Genomic DNA, 22,203 nt, shown 5'->3' with positions numbered 1-22,203 from the left:
TTGGTGACTCATTCAATATGGTATTTGTGACGACTTGGTGATTCATTCAATATGCTATTTGTGATGACTTGGTGACTCATTCAATATGCTATTTGTGATGACTTGGTGACTCATTCAATATGCTATTTGTGATGACTTGGTGACTCATTCAATATGCTATTTGTGATGACTTGGTGATTCATTCAATATGCTATTTGTGACGACTTGGTGATTCATTCAATATGCTATTTGTGACGACTTGGTGACTCATTCAATATGCTATTTGTGATGACTTGGTGATTCATTCAATATGCTATTTGTGATGACTTGGTGACTCATTCAATATGCTATTTGTGATGACTTGGTGATTCATTCAATATGCTATTTGTGATGACTTGGTGACTCATTCAATATGCTATTTGTGATGACTTGGTGATTCATTCAATATGCTATTTGTGATGACTTGGTGATTCATTCAATATGCTATTTGTGATGACTTGGTGACTCATTCAATATGCTATTTGTGATGACTTGGTGATTCATTCAATATGCTATTTGTGATGACTTGGTGATTCATTCAATATGCTATTTGTGACGACTTGGTGATTCATTCAATATGCTATTTGTGACGACTTGGTGATTCATTCAATATGCTATTTGTGATGACTTGGTGACTCATTCAATATGCTATTTGTGATGACTTGGTGATTCATTCAATATGCTATTTGTGATATTGCTATTCAATATGCTATTTGTGATGACTTGGTGATTCATTCAATATGCTATTTGTGATGACTTGGTGACTTCATTCAATATGCTATTTGTGATGACTTGGTGATTCATTCAATATGCTATTTGTGATGACTTGGTGACTCATTCAATATGCTATTTGTGATGACTTGGTGATTCATTCAATATGCTATTTGTGATGACTTGGTGACTTCATTCAATATGCTATTTGTGATGACTTGGTGATTCATTCAATATGCTATTTGTGATGACTTGGTGATTCATTCAATATGCTATATGCTATTTGTGATGACTTGGTGATTCATTCAATATGCTATTTGTGATGACTTGGTGACATTCAATATGCTATTTGTGACGACTTGGTGATTCATTCAATATGCTATTTGTGATGACTTGGTGACTCATTCAATATGCTATTTGTGATGACTTGGTGACTCATTCAATATGCTATTTGTGATGACTTGGTGATTCATTCAATATGCTATTTGGTGACGACTTGGTGATGACTTGGTGATTCATTCAATATGCTATTTGTGATGACTTGGTGATTCATTCAATATGCTATTTGTGATGACTTGGTGATTCATTCAATATGCTATTTGTGATGACTTGGTGACTCATTCAATATGCTATTTGTGACGACTTGGTGATTCATTCAATATGCTATTTGTGACGACTTGGTGCTATTTGTGATGACATTCATGACTTGGTGATTCATTCAATATGCTATTTGTGATGACTTGGTGACTCATTCAATATGCTATTTGTGATGACTTGGTGACTCATTCAATATGCTATTTGTGATGACTTGGTGACTCATTCAATATGCTATTTGTAACGTCTTGATGATTGATTCAATATGCTATTTGTGACGTCTTGGTGATTCATTCAATATGCTATTTGTGACGACTTGGTGACTCATTCAATATGCTATTTGTAACGTCTTGATGATTGATTCAATATGCTATTTGTGACGTCTTGGTGATTCATTCAATATGCTATTTGTGACAACTTGGTGAGTCATCCCTTTGAATGACTTTTAAAACCAAACGGGAAGCCCATTAGGCCTGAACACAAAGACAAACGAGGTTCAAACAGAAGAATCTCTTGTGAGAGCTATACAGATTTTGCCCCTGAGGTATTCTTTATCAAAACACTGTATTTCCTCCCAAGACACCAGTGTGTTGTTACCTGGTAGTGTGGAGTATCTGCCATCTGGGATTGGATAAAACATCTTCACTGGGACTTGTAACCAGGTGACGGCAAGTAAACATGAACCATTAGGTAGTTTAATGTAGTCTAGTTTAATGTAGCCTAGTTTAATGTAGTCTAGTTTAATGTAGTCTAGTTTAATGTAGCCTAGTTTAATGTAGCCTAGTTTAATGTAGCATAGTTTAATGTAGCCTAGTTTAATGTAGCCTAGTTTAATGTAGCATAGTTTAATGTAGCCTAGTTTAATGTAGCCTAGTTTAATGTAGCCTAGTTTAATGTAGCCTAGTTTAATGTAGCCTAGTTTAATGTAGTCTAGTTTAATGTAGTCTAGTTTAATGCAGCCTAGTTTAATGTAGTCTAGTTTAATGTAGCCTAGTTTAATGTAGCCTAGTTTAATGTAGCCTAGTTTAATGCAGTCTAGTTTAATGCAGCCTAGTTTAATGTAGTCTAGTTTAATGTAGTCTAGTTTAATGTAGCCTAGTTTAATGTAGTCTAGTTTAATGTAGCCTAGTTTAATGTAGCCTAGTTTAATGCAGTCTAGTTTAATGTAGTCTAGTTTAATGTAGTCTAGTTTAATGTAGTCTAGTTTAATGTAGCCTAGTTTAATGCAGTCTAGTTTAATGCAGTCTAGTTTAATGCAGTCTAGTTTAATGCAGTCTAGTTTAATGCAGTCTAGTTTAATGTAGCCTAGTTTAATGTAGCCTAGTTTAATGTAGTCTAGTTTAATGCAGTCTAGTTTAATGTAGCCTAGTTTAATGTAGTCTAGTTTAATGTAGCCTAGTTTAATGTAGCCTAGTTTAATGTAGCCTAGTTTAATGTAGCCTAGTTTAATGTAGTCTAGTTTAATGTAGTCTAGTTTAATGTAGTCTAGTTTAATGCAGTCTAGTTTAATGCAGTCTAGTTTAATGTAGCCCAGTTTAATGTAGCCTAGTTTAATGTAGTCTAGTTTAATGTAGCCTAGTTTAATGTAGTCTAGTTTAATGTAGCCTAGTTTAATGTAGCCTAGTTTAATGTAGTGATGTAATGACAGTGATATCAAATCATGCTAGGAATGCGTACACATTAATTTGGAAAGTCTCAAATTGCCTGGAAAGGTAAAAGTTCAGATTTTGGAGGGGGGGAAACAATCCAATTTGGTTAGCTTTACAATTTTTTTTTACAAATCTCAATGGATTGATAGTGTTGCAATCCAATTTAACACCTTCGATAAGGACATTGTATGAAAGAACAAAACAGAAGACGCATGAAATGTGTCTATTTAAATTGTTCCTTTCACATAGGCCTACACATTACATATGATCATCCTCAATTAGTTATGTGGTGTTTGTGTGGTGCTGAACTGCAAGTAGCCTATTATTGCATATTGAGATAGAGGTGTTCAGGGAAAACGTTGTGGTGCTGAAGGATAGCTCCGCCATTCAGCCAATTGTATCCCGAATTTCACTGATTAAGAGTCGGACACACTTTGTCACAACAGGTAAATTAGTATGCACACTGTATCATTAGACCTAGCTGACACACAAACTAAAACAGGGAAAATGGAGCGTATTAACACGTTTATGTTACAGGCCTATACTTTACACACGTGAGTAGCCTCAGACTGGTCTCAGAGTAGACGTAACATAGTAAATATAAATCTGGGTCCCCCAAATTAGTTTGATATGTTACGTTTGTTATGGTTACATAAGACAGGTTACTTGAGGTAAAAACGAAAGGAGGGTGGTTGTTCTGGGTGGATGGGTTAGCTTTAGCCACAACAAATGGCAATTCGTAACATATTCTACAAATTGCAATTCGTAACAAATTCTACAAATTGCAATTCGTAACATATTCAAAATAGGTGATAGACTTCCACTAAATTATACAACCATGTCTCGGATTGTCTCGGATTGACGTACAGAATAATATGAAACGCTCCGAGACCACGTTGGTAGCCTACATTCAAAAGAGAAGATCACTCATTGGCCAGATGTCAATCTGATGTGCAAGTTTTCCCACCCAATTCTCCACAAGAGGTTGATGAAATGACACAGCCTTTCACAGTGATGTCATTGTGGTTCGGGTCATCAGTCCTAAACGTCACACACTCTCCAAACCTCTCGGGGTCAAAGTTCAGGTGGCGGCCCTTAGCTCACTGAACATTTCGGATAGAAATGCATGCGCAGGAGGTTCATGGTTGACTCTTCCTGTGTTGATGTGCACAGGAGGTTCATGGTGGGACTCTTCCTGTGTTGAAATGCACAGGGTTCATAGTTAACTCTTCCTGTGTTGACGTGCACAGGGTTCATGGTGGACTCTTCCTGTGTTGACGTGCACAGGGTTCATGGTGGACTCTTCCTGTGTTGATGTGCACAGGGTTCATGGTGGACTCTTCCTGTGTTGAAATGCACAGGAGGTTCATGGTGGACTCTTCCTGTGTTGACATGCACAGGGTTCATGGTGGACTCTTCCTGTGTTGACGCGCACAGGGTTCATGGTGGACTCTTCCTGTGTTGACGTGCACAGGAGGTTCATGGTGGACTCTTCCTGTGTTGACATGCACAGGGTTCATGGTGGACTCTTCCTGTGTTGAAATGCACAGGGTTCATGGTGGACTCTTCCTGTGTTGACATGCACAGGGTTCATGGTGGACTCTTCCTGTGTTGACATGCACAGGGTTCATGGTGGACTCTTCCTGTGTTGACATGCACAGGGTTCATGGTGGACTCTTCCTGTGTTGACATGCACAGGGTTCATGGTGGACTCTGGGTTCATGGCATCCTTGCATATAGTATCACCTGGGACCCCTGAGAGACTCAGGACACTGAGACTGAAATAACTTATACATTTTATGCAATTGTATTAAATAGTTGGCTAAATCCAAACCAGATTGTTGGACATTTGGAGCATAGATCTCTGGATGTTTTAGAAACATCACTGTTATGAGATTATTTGACCTCATAATTGAAATGTCATATTCTTGATGCAAATAATGAGTAATCAAACATTTTTAAAAAATGAACGGTAGTTTGTTGAATTCCAGACAGTCTTTCAGGAGAGTTCAACCCTCTTCCCTGCTATAATACATGTGACAGGTGACTAAAACGCGAGCTCACTGACACGCCTGCAATATCACACTTTACCACAAGATGTCAGTCTTTTCATATGTAAACATTACAGGGTAGATTTCTGAAAGGTCCTCAAGGTGAACAGCTCAGAAGCCTACCTTACCTCACAGGTTGGGGAATCCTAACGCCTAATATCGGTATTAGCATCATGGTTTTGAGTATGTCTGGATTGTTTTGGTCAAATGTGTTCATTCAACTACAGTGACGGCTTATAATGACCAATAAAAAACAACGTTGATCACCTGAACACCCCCAGAAGCCATATAAAAATAAATATTGCTGTGGTAACATAGCGTCAGTAGCCTGGCGATGTAGGTTGAAAAATACTAATTAAATCAGTTGCTACTAGCGTCTTTAACTTGCACCATGATCCAGTCTTTGAGTTTGTTGTGTCCTCTGACAAGCAGTAATCTTTCAGCATATCTTCTGTACCAACGATGCATAGCCACAGTAGCTCCACTGTAGTGAAAGAGAGAGGGAATCCTCAGTGATTGCCATTTCCTACGGTTTCTGATACGACTTCTAATAGCAACAGATGGGACCTAATAGACCAAATCTACCAGAGGCCCTGACCCACCTATAGCTTTTACAATGAAGAATTCCCCTGTGACCAACCCAAACAAAGACCAATGGTTCTGGCCACAACCCAGTATGTTGCAACCTGAACCTAGCATTTGGTTTCCACCACATGCAGTGGACAGAAGCACTTGGTGCGTAACAACCACTATTGACTGTTGAGAGAAATCTACTTGAGGCTAAACACCTTCCTCTTTTGGAGGCAAAACAGAGCCCCCAGTGATGGCCTAATTTGGCCCCAATTTCAAAGCGCCAATGGAAACAGGGGTTTAGTGTAACATCAGCATAAACCAGGTGGCATCTTGCAGCACATTCATTACAATACAGTAGGTCCTAGTGTGTGTGCTGCCAGTGTGACTGGAGGTCGGCAGTAGCAGGTAGGTTGGACTGGGTCGTCTGCTTGGTTGTGGTGTTCTGGAGTCTGTTGGCGAGGTCGGGTCTCTGGCAGACAGACACTCCCTGGCCCAGTCTGCTCGACCGGATTCATAATTGATGGTGGGTAAGCAGCTCAGGTCGCTCCCTCTCTCTGGTTGGGGCACGGTTATGGCAGCCTTGCCACCGAGGTCACCTCCGGCTCTGACACAGCTGCTAGTTAGTGGCATAATGCACTATATTATTCAGTACAATGCCTATAAGAGGAGAGCCGCGAGACAAAGCAAAACACTAATTAGCTGGTTTGGTAAATCAACGGCAGCAATCAGGGAATGATCACATGGTCTTTGGTTAATGATTATCTCTGCTGTTCCATCGTCTGAAATAGATATTGCTGAAACTATCTGCATTCGATAATGTTTATTCTGCTTCTGAATTAGATGAGCATCGGTGTTCAAAATAGGTCAGAGGGGGATCATAAACCAAGCAAAGATTAGAAAAAGAAAATCAAATGTAATGAGAGTTCCAGCTACCTCGAAGACTTGCAACTTCATAAGCTCTGTCTTACACAATGAAGTGATGCCTCGAGGCTTCCTCTACCTTCCTTTCTCCCCCTCTACCTCCCTCTTTCACTCACTCACCTCTTACCTCCTCTGCTTTAATCTTCTTTACTGAACCCCCCCCCTCCCCATCCCATCTACAAAAAGCCTCACACGGACCCAAACCCAATGAGCGTAGGGTCACCCTGGAGCTAATCTGATCAGACAGACAGTGAAATGAACCCAGCTGCAGTGCTCCTCTCCTGGGTCTCCGGACTCTCAAAGCACCATGAACTCCTCTAATGCTATCAGAGCCATCTGAATGGCACTAGAGTAGGTGAAGGATGTGGATGGTCCTGTGGAGGGAGGGCCAATGGGGCCAATAAAGAGACAAAGCCTGGAGTCTGGGAAAGGCCTAATTAAAGGGCTGGGAGACAAACTGGCTGTCAGGAGGAAAGGTAATATCATTAGGGTTTGTGGAGAGAGAGAGAGAGAGAGAAGGGCTGAAGTCTATAAATGTCAGGAGAGGGGAGCTCTGCTGAGCTCAGGTCGAGCGTTCCTCAATGAGTTTCCAATTCAATGTGCTTAAACTCACCCGGGCTCCATCCATTAGGTTCCTGCTCAGGTTTGTGTAGAGGACTGATCAGTTAATGAAAGTAGACTATCGGATTGCAACTCAATCGTCTCGTCCGAAACGACGATGCATTTTGATAGACCTTGATTGATTCATCTTCTACGCAATTAAAAATAGTATTAAACAGGAACAGGGTTGCATATTTGAAGAAAGATCATTGGACGTCAACATTAAGAAAAATGTATTTATTTTACAACTTTAAAAAGCGACTTTTTAAGCACAAAGATTCACTCTTATATATAAACACTTTTCCTCTGCATAAAAAAAATGGTAGCATGTGCACATTGTGCTTGTCTGTACAACCGCTCTCTGGGCGCCCCTCGGCGGCTGGGACCCAGTCTACATTTTATTGCATAAGTCACATGTGATCCGCACATGTCAATTTACAGGATAGTGGAAAGAATCAAGTTGAAAAGGAGAGAAAATAACGACTAGAAAGATTCCTTTACACAGTGAAAAACAATAGCAGCTTTCAAAAGGAAGGCGTTGCACATTGTCCAGAAGAAACTAAATCCAACAGAAATATAGACCAACGAATGGAGCCTGTGATTGTGCTTTACTCAACAACAAAAAACAAAACAGCTGACCCTAAAGCAAATCCTTCCACCATGTAAACCAACGCTAAACAAAACAAGCTGGTAAACTACAACCCCCTTCCAGGAGAATCTGCAGTTAGGAGCCTGTTTTTCCCTTTGAAATGTGACCGAGCACTAACACTAGATGTACGGTTGCACACATCCCATTAGACAGGCGAGTTTTACACATCTTCTGTTAACTAGAACTTCCGACACTACTCTATTAGAATCTACATTTCAAAAACTACATTTTCCCAAAAGGCAGTCGATTTCCCCCCCGTTGTCTCTGAGGAGGGGAAGGCAGAAACTCTTGTTTAAGCATTATCGTTCGTCATCTTGTGATATCTCAGACTTGAGACTGACAAGCAAAATGCTTCCTGGAAAATCTGCAGAAACAAAGAAATGAAGAACACCTCAAACAACCTGGACATTTAAAGACTTTGGTATGAACAAAATGAAGCGCTCAATCAACACAGGCCCTATTGGTACGCCTGACTGTCCCAATATCCCTTTAAAGAATGTATGAAATATGCATAGTGGTATTCATGTGAAGAAATGAGACTGAATAGACATGATCAACCAATGATTAAGAGAATCAAACAATATCCATTGAATATCCAAATCAGGGATCTCAACTTATGACAGGTTCAGAGTGCAATTTCACAGCAAACAATGACTTGGCCTCCAGAATGAAATCAGAGCAGGGCACAAGAGGGCAAGGGTCACAGAGGGTGAAGAGGTGACCATCTGAACCCTGTGACTGACATGGAACCTGGGAGATCAGATGGAGCAGGTAGACACACACACACACACACACACACTACCTGGTCTCAGATGCGTTTGTGCCGTCTTGTGAAATCCTATGGTCATTGTCGTGCTAAAACAGATCTGGGACCAGGCTAGGAAACACAAGGTTGGGGCTTTGAGTTTGAGAACTACTGCACCTGGACTGACAGTGAATTTCACTGAGAGTAAATGAAAGTTAACCACCATTGACTAAACCATTTCCTCTGCATGTTGTAATGAAAACATGGAGCTCACACTCTTCTTACTGTCTCCTCTCTGACAGCAGTACCCGACTCACACCAGCAGGAGCTTTTCCTTTCATTATTTTATACATGTCATTGGCGTCACCTCAAAGAGCGAGGGCCAACGTCACTGCAGTCGTCAGATTCAGTCCTTTATCAAGTTCAAAAGTAATTTAGGAAAATGGGAGAAATGGTCCTTTGAACAAAAAACATTTCAATCCCCTTACGCACTTTAGAATTCCTGTAGCCGGTCGGAGACGGTGAAACCCGATCCGTCTGAACCACAGCTGCAGAACATCCTTCTCACAAACAATCTTTGATCTGACTCCATATCAGTCAGAAGTGAAACCGTCTCCTTCGTCTTGGCCAGCCATTGTTTACCAGTCAGTTAAAAGCTGAATCATTCCCTGCTGCCGCGGCTGCACCACCAACAGGCTCTCAAGACTCAAGCCTATTAACCGTCTGAATTAGAGGTGGCTCTGCAGCCCTCTTCACTCACATCCACCTGTCAATAGGCCAGGCAGGGAGATTAAACAGGCCTGAGCCCACGCATGCTAACGGATGGGAGAAAGACCGACTGTCATTAGCTTTCCGCTAGCGTCTCCGTGTGCCAAGAATTAGGGCAGCGTTCAAAACAACCTCAGCCGCCGGCGATGTTCTTGTTGAGAAACTACAGATGTTGACAGTGTTCCTCGAACAACATGACGCCTCAATCTGCCCACTCTCTAACACACACGCACAGACACACACACGCGTTTCCAGAATTGTAGTGTATTGATTAGCAAATGATTGATATCATTTCCAGATGACTGATAGAGTAATTAAAATGTAGTGTAGTAGCCAGTATTTCTGACAATGAATGTAAAATAGGATATGATGTCAGTGTTACTGAAACAATAACAATATTCAATGAGATGTTACATTCATCTACATTTAATTTGCTGATCAGACACTCACAACTGGAGAGGGTTCACGAAAATCAACCCATGGTGAAATTAAAATGAGTGACATCACTAAGGAAGAATTCAAGATGGATTTATAATGGACATGAACAGAGCTCCAGTCTCAGACTGAGGAGGGCGGCCATTTCCTGGCAATGGGAAAAGATAGGAGGTAATGTAACGACTATAGCGAATGCCTCTGGCTCCAGTATGTGAAGGATGATGGGCCGACCCCAGGGAGCTGTAATGGGAGCTAGTTGTGGCCGGGGATCAGGGATGCTGCCTCCCATTGCTGGGCTGAAATACAACCCGTGTCCCAAAGCAATCAAACTGACCTGAGAGCAGCTACACGGACACCGCCCCTGAACAGATTAGGACTACGGGGCTCCGCAGGGTTCAATCTTCTTCCCCCAAAATGAGATTGTGGTGAGGTGGTTATGAGGCCTATGGGAATGGGATGTTTTCTAGAGGGGGTGAGAAGTTGCTGCCCCTAAGAGCTTTTAATTATAATTGTTTTTACCTTTATATAACTGGTCAAGTCAGTTAAAGAACAAATTCTTATTTTCAATGACGGCCTAGGAACAGTGGGTTAACTTCCTGTTCAGGGGTAGAACGACACATTTGTACCATGTCAGCTCGGGGGTTTGAACTTGCAACCTTCCGGTTACTAGTCCAACGCTCTAACCACTAGGCTACCCTGCCGCTGATCGCAAGTCAGATCTATTTATTGGACACTGATGTTTTAGGTTGGGTTAAAATAAACTGATTCTACATATGGGGTTACTCGTGATAATCCAGGGGAGCTATTGTTAGTGAATGACGATAGTAGCTCCTTATCTTTCTACTCTGAACACCAATCATAGAACAACAAATAACATTTGGTTCAAAACAACTATTATCAATATTGTTGGGAAACTGGTCGGTCGGGGGAAAACCTGATCCAACATTCAGAATTCATAAAGACTCTCCTCCAAAAAGAGTCTTTATAAATTAGACTCATATCATCCTCCATCTAGTATTTACAGCATGGTTTCAGTCAGCTAGTTCTGCAGCCATCCCAAAACACAGGTCAACATTACAGGGGAGACTAGTGAAGGAATAAAGTGTTGGAACAAAGCTATTCAATAAACCCACTCAAGACATTCTTCTTCTGTAGCTTCCTGATGAGTGAAGAGACAAATGGGGGGGGGGGGGGGCACCCTTTTTTCTCCCATACACACAGACACACTCCCTGAAGCTACGTTTGCACATAATTACAACAGCTAGCTCGGAATAGACCACAGCTGCAATTTGTGGCAAAAATAAGACCCGGGACGAACAGCACCGCAAACATTCAGCGCTTTTAGACAGAACACACCTTTCACCTTCTCTGTAACCAGATCACACACACGTAGCTACGTAGGCTACACACACACGTAGCTACGTAGGCTACACACACACGTAGCTACGTAGGCTACACACACACGTGGCTACGTAGGCTACACACACATGTAGCTACGTAGGCTACACACACAGAGAGATGTGCACACACACACGTAGCTACGTAGGCTACACACACACTTAGCTACGTAGGCTACACACACACTTAGCTAGGTACGCTACACACACATGTAGCTACGTAGGCTACACACACAGAGAGATGTGCACACACACACGTAGCTACGTAGGCTACACACACAGAGAGATGTGCACACACACGTAGCTACGTAGGCTACACACACAGAGATGTGCACACACACACGTAGATACGTAGGCTGTGCACACACACACATAGCTACGTAGGCTACACACACAGAGAGATGTGCACACACACATACCACCCGCTTCCCTCCCACACCTCCCCATAGAGTTCATGGTCCAGGACCGGCTCCTAGTTGTGCTTGGCCCGCCCCCCCTTCAGGTAGCTCTTCCAGCGCTTCACCACATCCCGGAAGATGGGCGCGTTATCGATGGACGCCAGCAGCTGCAGCTGGTTGATGTGCGTGGTGTGGTAGTCCCAGCGTGCCAGGTTGGGGGCTGTGCCCAGCATGTAGTGCCGCAGGTCGTAGATGCTGCCCGAGCCCGTGTCATACAGTGGCAGCATGGCCTTGAGGGACTCCATGCCCCTGGAGAACAACAGGCCAGACTCCCGGCCTAGTTTCTCGCCCGCCGTCTCGGCCAGATCGTGGAGACCGAGCAGCGAGTATATGAAGCCGTTGAGCACGAAGGAGCCTGGTGTAGTGGGGTACTCCTCGTACCAGTCGTACTTGTTCATGAAGACAGCCTTGACGCCGTGCTGTTCAGAGTGCAGCTTGTAGGGGCCGGTGGCACGCAGCGCAGCGTTCAGGTACGTCTGGTCCTTGGTGAGCAGGTAGGCGCGGACCAGAGTCGACATGGCCTGGCCCTGCGCCATGGCGGAGTACCAGCCAGGCTCCAGCGGGCGGAAGCCCTCGCCCAGCTTGCGTGTGACCATGATGGGCCATCCGCCACGCTCGTCCTGGTTGCGCAGCAGCCAGTCACTGGCGGCGAAGAAAGCAGCCGTGTGCGCCGTGGTGGAGATGGTGACGTTGTCGATGGCACCGCGCCCACGGACTATCAGTCGCACAACCCGCCGCGGCATCACCTGGAAACAAGGAGGGGGGGGGGAGGGGGGGTTGTTTTATTTAACTGAAGCCATGTTTAACATGATAGGAACATCAACTCTTCCTACCAAGATTCACACAACTTCTACGTTTCTGGTACTTTATAACCTTATGGGTTATATGCTGATTTGGTAACTAACATTTAAAAAATATATTTTATTATAATACTGTAAATAGTATCTTATGGTCTTAACCAACATGTTAAAATGTATTGTTTGGTTAAAATGTATTATTGTTTCTATACATTTCGTTGTTTCTCTACAGCAGGGCTCTCCAACCCTGTTCCTGGAGAGCTACCCTCCTGTAGGTTTTAACTCCAACCCTGTTCCTGGAGACTTACCCTCCTGTAGGTTTACACTCCAACCCTGCTCCTGGAGAATTATCCTCCTGTAGGTTTTTCACTACAACCCTGTTCCTGGAGAGCCACCCTCCTGTAGGTTTTATCTCCAACCCTGTTCCTATAGAGCCACCATCATGTAGGTTTTTCACTACAACCCTGTTCCTGGAGAACCACCCTCCTGTAGGATTTTTCACTACACCCCTAATCTACTGCAGCCGATTCTAATAATTAGCTGGTTGACAAACTGAATCAACTGGGGATTGGAGACCCCTGCTCTAACACAATTAAGACTGAAGGTGCAAACCTTGGTGGCCTTGACGGCCTTGGTGTTGGACAGGCCCACGCCCTTCCTCAGGTCGGTCAGCAGGTCCCGGGTGACCGTGGACCAGGCGGCACGGGGCCCGATGCCGTAGGTGATGTCGCGGCCGCTGAAGGCGATGAGCTGAGCGGAGGTGACATAGTGGATGATGAAGGGCGCGCCCTTCTCCGTGGTCTCCAGCACCACAGACACGCTTCCGTTGGAGGTGAACTTGAGGTCGAAGGAGATGATAAAGTCCTTGGAGTTGCCCAGGGGGAGGGAGACACCTTCAGAGTTCTCTGTAGTGACAGGAGGGAGAAACAACATGGTGGGTTTATTGGTTTCACAGTTCTTCACAGTGCTGGTAGTCACTAGGGTCCATCGTTCTCTGAACTAATGAGAATGTGTGCATTTGGGTTTGTTCTCAAGGTTAAGAACAGGGTGAGGGAGATGGTGACGTTGGATTTATTTTGTAACAAAGCGCTGCATTTAGAAAAAGGCCCATCACACCCAAGACAGTTTGTCTTAAACATGCAGCATCATAAAGAGCTACCGTGTCATTCTAAGGACAGCTTTCTGTAGGCTTGCATTGTAATAGAACGTTGAGAAGTCGTCGCCCCCCCCCCTCCAACAGATGCATGGGTTCTGAGAGAAAGTCTCCCCCCCTCCAACAGATGCATGGGTTCTGAGAGAAAGTCTCCCCCCCTCCAACAGATGCATGGGTTCTGAGAGAAAGTCTCCCCCCCTCCAACATATGCATGGGTTCTGAGAGACAGTCTCCCCCCCTCCAACAGATGTATGGGTTCTGAGAGAAAGTCCCCCCTCCCCTCCCCTCCAAGAGATGCATGGGTTCTGAGAGAAAGTCCCCCCTATGGGATCCTGGTTAGTATGTATGTGAGAAAGAGTGACTGGGGGAAGAGAGGGAGGGGGAAGAGAAGGAAAAGAACAGGGGAAGAGAGATAGTAGGGAGAGAAAGAGAGAGATAGTGGGGAGAGAATGAAAATAGACCAAGGTGCTGCTTGGCCATATCCTAATTACACCTCTAAAAAGAAATATGTAAAAATTATTTAAAAAATTCAGTAATTGGTTGTTTTTCACTTCATTGTTTTTTGCTCTCAAAAATCACACTTATTAAACAATCTAAAAATGGGATATTCTAAGTCAACAACCATAGTAAACCACATCAGAAGACCACTTTTGAGGTCTGGGAAAATGTTTTAAAATTTGAGTGTGTAGTCACCCTTTAATTCCAGTGTGCACCTAGCAAGAGGCTGTTCAGCTAGGTTTTTGTAGCACACATTTGCATTGTCACACGTGGGTAGAGTTTAATACTTATACCCAGTGGATTGATGTAAATAATAATGATATTCTGTCAGGTAAACAGAGGCTACTTTGTAGTTAACATTTCATTTAGAATGTTTTTGAGAAGGCCTTTCCATCTATCGGGAGATTTTTCATTAGCATCATCGCTAACGGCTACACAGTGATAGCGGCGCACACCGGCCATACAGCATTGGGACGGAGGAATTCTCCTTGCCTCATCAGAAAGTTGCAGGAAATAAGAATCACTCTGTTCATGTCATGATAAACTTGGGCAAATGAATACATGCTTTTATACATTTGGTTGGTTCCCTACTGATAAGTTCAATACATTTTAGAATATTGTTGAATTCTGTTTTGTCTGGATTCAGTCCACATCTCGCACTGCAACACTTCCTTAGGCAGCAGCCCAGCATGGAACACACAGTTTGACAATACTACTAGGAAAATGTTGAATCCTAACACACACACATACAGTACCAGTCAAAAGTTTGGACACACCTACTCATTCAAGGGTTTTGCACATAAGAGTGTGCAAAGCTGTCATCACAGCAAAGGGTGGCTACTTTGAAGAATCTCAAATATAAAATATTTTGATTTGTTTAACACTTTTTTGGTTACTACATGACTCCATATGTGTTATTTCATAGTTCTGATGTCTTCACAATTACTCTACAATGTAGAAAATAGTAAAAAATAAAAACCCTGGAATAAGTAGGTGTACAACCTTTTGACTGGTACTGTATATGTAGAGACACACCCACTTCCTTCCAAACAGAGATCATCTTCTGAACTTATCCCAAACTGTTCAGGCCCCTTGTCAGCGGCTAAGCCTGGCTCCCTCCCTTCTACTAAGTCTGCACCCCACAGCACTCTGAAAACACTCAGAGGAGGAGGCACTGTTAAACTTTCAGAAAGAGAGAGAGAGTGCACACGAGAAAGAGATAAAAGGAGAGGCAGAGGGATGGCCCCCTCAGTCAGAGAAAACAAGAGTAAGACAGAGAGACAGGCACAGACAGAGAGACAGGCGCAGACAGAGAGACAGGCGCAGACAGAGAGACAGGCGCAGACAGAGAGACAGGCGCAGACAGAGAGACAGGCGCAGACAGAGAGACAGGCGCAGGCAGAGAGACAGGCGCAGGCAGAGAGACAGGCGCAGGCAGAGAGACAGGCGCAGGCAGAGAGACAAGCACAGACAGAGAGACAGGCACAGACAGAGAGACAGGCACAGACAGTCAGGCAGGCACAGACCGAGAGACAGTAAGGCAGGCACAGACCGAGAGACAGTCAGGCAGGCACAGACCGAGAGACAGTCAGGCTGGCAGGCAGGGCCCCAGGTTTCTACAGCTCTTTAATGCACTCATAAATCCATTACTTAAGGCAACCCAGAGAGTAAGTGGATTTGTACTGTGGCCCTGTGATTACTCTGCCATCAATAAATGATGGGCTGGGAATACAGACGAGATCCCATCTCCTCTCTGATGCTGCTGCTCATCACCGTGGTTGAGAGAGACACTATGCTATAGGTTGTCTGATGCTGCTCATCACCGGGGTTGAGAGAGACACTATGCTAGTTTGTCTGATGCTCATCACCGGGGTTGAGAGAGACACTATGCTAGGTTGTCTGATGCTGCTCATCACCGGGGTTGAGAGAGACACTATGCTATAGGTTGTCTGCTGATGCACATCACCGGGGTTGAGAGAGACACAATATGCCAGGTTGTCTGCAGCACAGGTGCACTAATACATACATTGCCTTCATTCACACACCTGGACTTCCACATTATGTTGAGTTAGACGGATTTTAAAATGGATTCAATTGAGATTGTGTGTCACGGATCTACACACAGCACCCCATAATGTCAGTGGAATTATGTTTTTACAAATATTTACAAATGAATAAAAATCTAAAGTTGTAATTTTGGTCAATAAGTATTCTACCCTGAGCGACACACACACACACACACACCACATTTACATATATATATATACACACACTGTTAAAAAAAATAAAGGGAACACTAAAATAACACATCCTAGATCTGAATGAATGAAATATTCTTATTAAATACTTTTTTCTTTACATAGTTGAATGTGCTGACAACAAAATCACACAAAAATTATCAATGGAAATCAAATGTATCAACCCATGGAGGTCTGGATTTGGAGTCCCACTCAAAATTAAAGTGGAAAACCACACTACAGGCTGATCCAACTTTGATGTAATGTCCTTAAAACAAGTCAAAATTAGGCTCAGTAGTGTGTGTGGCCTCTAAGTGCCTCTAAGTGCCTACAACGCCTGGGCATGCTCCTGATGAGGTGGCGGATGGTCTCCTGAGGGATCTCCTCCCAGACCTGGACTAAAGCATCCACCAACTCCTGGACAGTCTGTGGTGCAACGTGGCGTTGGTGGATGGAGCGAGACATGATGTCCCAGATGTGCTCAATAGGATTCAGGTCTGGGGAACGGGCGGGCCAGTCCATAGCATCAATGCCTTCCTCTTGCAAAAACTGCTGACACACTCCAGCCACATGAGGTCTAGCATTGTCTTGCATTAGGAGGAACCCAGGGCCAATCGCACCAGCATATGGTCTCACAAGGGGTCTGAGGATCTCATCTCGGTACCTAATGGCAGTCAGGCTACCTCTGGCGAGCACATGGAGGGCTGTGCGGCTCCCCAAAGAAATGCCACCCCACACCATGACTGACCCACCGCCAAACCGGTCATGCTGGAGGATGTTGCAGGCAGCAGAATGTTCTCCACGGCGTCTCCAGACTGTCACATGTGCTCAGTGTGAACCTGCTTTCATCTGTGAAGAGCACAGGGCACCAGTGGCGAATTTGCCAATCTTGGTGTTCTATGGCAAATGCCAAACGTCCTGCACGGTGTTGGGCTGTAAGCACAACCCCCACCTGTGGACGTCGGGCCCTCATAGAGTCTGTTTCTGACCGTTTGAGCAGACACATGCACATTTGAGGCCTGCTGGAGGTCATTTTGCAGGGCTCTGGCAGTGCTCATCCTGCTCCTCCTTGCACAAAGGCGGAGGTAGCGGTCCTGCTGCTGGTTTGTTGCCCTCATACGGCCTCCTCCACGTCTCCTGGTAGCGCCTCCATGCTCTGGACACTACACTGACAGACAGCAAACCTTCTTGCCACAGCTCGCAATGATGTTCCATCCTGGATGAGCTGCACTACCTGAGCCACTTGTGTGGGTTGTAGACTGCGTCTCATGCTACCACTAGAGTGCAAGCACCGCCAGCATTCAAAAGTGACCAAAACATCAGCCAGAAAGCATAGGAACTCAGAAGTGGTCTGTGGTCACCTGCAGAACCACTCCTTTATTGGGGGTGTCTTGCTAATTGCCTATAACTTCCACCTGTTGTCTATTCCATTTGCACAACAGCATGGGAAATTTATTGTCAATCAGTGTTGCTTCGTAAGTGGACAGTTTGATTTCACAGAAGTGTGATTGACTTGGAGTTACATTGTGTTGTTTAAGTGTTCCCTTTATTTTTTTGAGCAGTGTATATATATATTACATTGGATAAAAGTAGAGACTCAGAGCTACAAAATGGTATTATCATACACTACAGAACAATGGGAAAGTAATTATGCTTTGAAAATTGATAAACGTGTAACCTCACTTTTGACAAAATGTCTTGAATGTTTTGGTACACCTCCTGGAGAGCTCATCTTTGTCTACACCCATTCAGCATCGTTCACACTAAGCTTTAGCCCCACCATCTCTTTAAGGATTCACATGTACTAAACAATCAAAGACATCAAGACTAAAGGCTGGCTTATACTATGGGTGTGTTAATAATTTAATTTGAAGAGCAGAAGAGCATGTTAGCTCCACATACTCACTGTTAGCCTGCACTGGGAGTCTGGGGTGCATCATGTTAGCTCCACACACACTCACTGTTAGCCTGCACTGGGAGTCTGGGGTGCATCATGTTAGCTCCACATACTCACTGTTAGCCTGCACTGGGAGTCTGGGCTGCATCATGTTAGCTCCACATACTCACTGTTAGCCTGCACTGGGAGTCTGGGCTGCATCATGTTAGCTCCACACACACTCACTGTTAGCCTGCACTGGGAGTCTGGGCTGCATCATGTTAGCTCCACACACACTCACTGTTAGCCTGCACTGGGAGTCTGGGCTGCATCATGTTAGCTCCACACACTCACTGTTAGCCTGCACTGGGAGTCTGGGCTGCATCATGTTAGCTCCACACACTCACTGTTAGCCTGCACTGGGAGTCTGGGCTGCATCATGTTAGCTCCACACACTCACTGTTAGCCTGCACTGGGAGTCTGGGCTGAATTATTTTAGCTCCTCATTCATGCTGCACAGAAGTTAACACTTGAATAATGTGACACGGCATGTAGAAAAGTTGAAACTGTTAATTACTGTTCGCAAAACAATGTCCATACAGGCTAAAATACTTTACAATGCAAGAAGATACCGGTAGCTCCCAGCTTTGTAGGCTAACTTTCCACCAAAAACATAATTAATTCACTTTATCGGTTTCCCTCATGTCTCTCTCTCTGTCAAAGATTTATTGCCTCAGAGAATTGAGGGCTCCGACAGGCCGGACCCCTCTTGGTTCGTGAACAACTTCATTACTAGTTAAAGAGACAGTGGCAATGTTATAAAATAAGCTACTTCTATGCAAATGTTGTTGATCAGTACAGTAACATAAGTGTCACATGGAAGGGAAAGAGATTGTCATCTGTACCCCATGAAATCAGCCAAAACAAGCTGAATGACTCAACGCATGCACACACTCCTATTGAATATGCATTCACCTGTATTGTGCATAGGCCTAGGCTACATCTTGATTTACACAGTTTTTCAATAGAGATTTACCATTCAAAAAAGGTATTACCATGATGTTGTTATGTAGTTAGATTGTTTAATTGGTTCATTAATACATACTTGGCTGTATCTGAAGAAGTCTGACGTAAAACATTTAAAATGTATTTAACTCAAAAGATAACCGGCAATTGAACAGAGCAGTACCTGAGTTCATCTGTCTGGATCAAGTGCCATTCTGAGGCTTTGGCTAATATGCCTTCTGTTTTTGCTGTGGTATCGTTTTGGTATCGAACATTGTGATACTAAACCTGGTATCCAAATTAAAATGCAGGTATTGTGACACACTGACGACCCTCCTACTCTGTCTGCCGAATTCTTTCGCTTTGCTCTTGTATTCCTTAATAGGATGTTAGTGGGCGGAGCCGGGAGGGTCGTCAGTGAAATGGGACACACCTGGGCTCGGGTGTGTCCCAGGATAAATGCACCTCTTCCCCATTCATTGAGGAGACTCTCTCCATGCAGACACAGATTTTAGTTGTGGTATTTTTGTGGCTGTTTTTGATTGTTTGCGTTGGCACCTTTCAACACCCCTCACATCACATTTATGCACGCAACCACTCACACTACTGATTACTGACTACACACACCATTGTTAATTATATTTAGTTTACTTTAGTTAAGGAATAACAAAATATATTTATTTATCTCAACGTTGTCTCCTTTTTTGTTATGCACTTTGAGTCGGTTCGTGACAACACACACAAATACAAACCCAGGTTCTCAATTGTGTTCTCACAGACTTGTTTAGTCTCTCAAAACACACACACCTATTTAGGCCTATCGAAACACACAGGCACTCACACATTCATAGACCACAGCTCTAGCCATATGGAGCTTAGCTAGTGACAACAATTACCCCACTGTCTCCTTATAGAGTGGCCCTGATAATGTTAATGGGGTTCGATCTGCTGCAGGGGGAAAACTGCATTACAGGAGGATCAACAAAAGAACGGGCATCAGCGCCCAGAATCCAGGCGCCTCTCTGCCATTGACGACTGAGACATACAGTAGTGACCACAATCTGCTCTGTATGGGATATGTAGGCCACAAGCTTCCAATCAAATGAAACTCATTTATCCGCTTGTCAGATACCCAGAGAGAGAGAGAGGGATTGTGGGAGTTCATTCTAGTAGGTTGACGTCATGAGTCTTGTCCTGGAGACAGAACTGAGCAACTTCCCTTTAGATAGGCCAGCTGAAAAGTCAAAATTGGGTTAGCAGTGGGTTAAGGTTCAAATAATGACTTTGTGGCTGTGCAGAGCTACCTCAATAGCAAGATTCATGAGGAAAAAAAACATTAACCTGCGCAATTCTACGGGGACTAAGAAAGATAAGAAGAGAGGAATAGCCTTCAAAAAAGATGGAGCAGAGAAGAAAAATGGCCAGACAAAGTTGAGAGAGCGAGAAAGACAAAGACAAAAGAGCGATCAAGGAGAGGTTGATGATGTAATAATGATCAAGGTCTAAGAAAGCTCTACAGAGATTGAGGTGAGGACAGAACTGAATGGAGCAGAACATTCCAGCCTCATTTTCAACCACTGCATTCTGTCCACCACAAAGATAGAATAATATTCTTGTGTGTTTCTATTTCCATCTACCTCCCCGTACGACAGACATACATGTGCCGCTGCCATCCTACCTGGGGCACTGAACTGGCGCACGGTGGTGGCACGGCCCTTGTCGTGGAGCCGTGTGAGGCTGCAGCCCTTGGGGACCGTCCAGGGCCCGCTGGGTGAGCCCGCGCGGTTGTCCTTCTCCTCGGCCGCGTCGTACAGCTCCACATGGGGTGGCCGCTCCGTCAGGTTCTTGCTGTAGTGGCTCAGACCGTACTGGGCGATCTGGATGGCATAGAAGTAGCCCTGGGGACCCCACTGGGTGGAGAGGGGCACGCCTGGGGGACAGGGAGAGAGGTTACATAATGAAACAGTGATTACACATGAAAACATGGTCAGTTGAGGCACTAGCATCACAAAGAAGTGACATCACCTGTGTTTAAAGTTAATTCCTGAGCATGAGTACCCAGGACGCCACTGAATAATTACTGTCTTGTTTTCAGAGACACTTCATTCTTGATACACTGTGTGATATAATTTCGATATCAGTTGCAATTAGTTACTGTTGTGCTATTATGTTAGTTTTTTTTGCGTTGTTTGTAACTTATTCTGTACATAATGTTGCTGCTACCGTCTCTTTTGACCAAAAATAACTTCTGGACATCAGAACTGGGATTACACACCACGAACTGGAAGAATCTTTTTCTTTTAAAGAGTCCAACGAGAAAGACATGCTGCTCTCCCGGGAACAGGCCCAGATCCCCGTCATTTGGGTGAAGAAAAGACGGAGGGAAAGGACGCAGATCAGACTGCCTTCTGAGAATCCGTAGGCGAGAGAGTAAACTCCCACTGACATCAATTCTACTTGCTAACATGCAATCATTGGAAAATAAAATCGATGACCTACGATTACGATTATCCTACCAACGGGACATGAACTTCCTTCGGATCAGTGGGACGCTAGCGACAACATTCGGTGAAATTGCAGAGCAACAAATTCAAATGAAATTACCATAAGTATTTAACTTTCATAAAATCACAAGTGTAATACATCAAAATAAAGCTTAACTTGTTGTTAATCCAGCCGCCATGTCAGATTTCAAAAAGGCTTTACGGCGAAAGCGGGGACAGCGCCCCGCATACGAACACATGATAACTATTTCAACCAGGCAGGTGCGACACGAAAGTCAGAAATTGCGATATAAAAAATGCCTTATCTTTTAAGATCTTCTTCTGTTGGCACTCCAAAACGTCCCAGAAACATCACAAATGGTCCTTTTGTTTGATAAATTCCTTATTTATATCCCCTCCTTATTTATATGTCCATTTATTTGGCGCGTTTGATTCAGAAATACACCGGTTCCAACTCGCCCAACATGACAACAAAGTATCTCATAAGTAAACTTGGTCCAAACATTTCAAACAAAGTTCCTAATCCAACCTTAGATATCCTAAAACGTAAAAAATAGATAAAAT

General features: G+C 43.9%; 1 protein-coding gene across 1 annotated transcript; it reads right to left on the bottom strand.

Annotated features, from left to right (window-relative positions):
• Positions 1-7,339: 7,339 nt before the first annotated feature.
• Positions 7,340-21,222, bottom strand: LOC139398190 (D-glucuronyl C5-epimerase B-like). Its single transcript, XM_071144309.1, has 3 exons — positions 20,814-21,222; positions 12,979-13,271; positions 7,340-12,315 (listed from the first exon to the last, which is right to left on the bottom strand). Exons 1-3 carry the CDS (start codon positions 21,139-21,141, stop codon positions 11,584-11,586), a joined length of 1,353 nt encoding a protein of 450 aa, XP_071000410.1. The 5' UTR covers positions 21,142-21,222; the 3' UTR covers positions 7,340-11,583.
• Positions 21,223-22,203: the final 981 nt, after the last annotated feature.

This window comes from Oncorhynchus clarkii, unplaced genomic scaffold, assembly GCF_045791955.1.
Source record: "Oncorhynchus clarkii lewisi isolate Uvic-CL-2024 unplaced genomic scaffold, UVic_Ocla_1.0 unplaced_contig_3853_pilon_pilon, whole genome shotgun sequence".
Taxonomy (NCBI): domain Eukaryota; kingdom Metazoa; phylum Chordata; class Actinopteri; order Salmoniformes; family Salmonidae; genus Oncorhynchus; species Oncorhynchus clarkii.
The sequence above is the reverse complement of the archived record's forward strand: the minus strand, read 5'-3'. Positions and strand labels throughout refer to the sequence as shown.

Excerpts from the sequence above, each read along its gene's own strand:
- LOC139398190 (XM_071144309.1), bottom strand. The coding sequence starts at position 21,141 with ATGCTAGTGCCTCAACTGACCATGTTTTCATGTGTAATCACTGTTTCA. Across the intron at positions 13,272-20,813 it reads GCGCCAGTTCAGTGCCCCAG|AGAACTCTGAAGGTGTCTCC; the intron begins GTAGGATGGCAG and ends CTGTCACTACAG. Across the intron at positions 12,316-12,978 it reads AGGCCGTCAAGGCCACCAAG|GTGATGCCGCGGCGGGTTGT; the intron begins GTTTGCACCTTC and ends CCTTGTTTCCAG.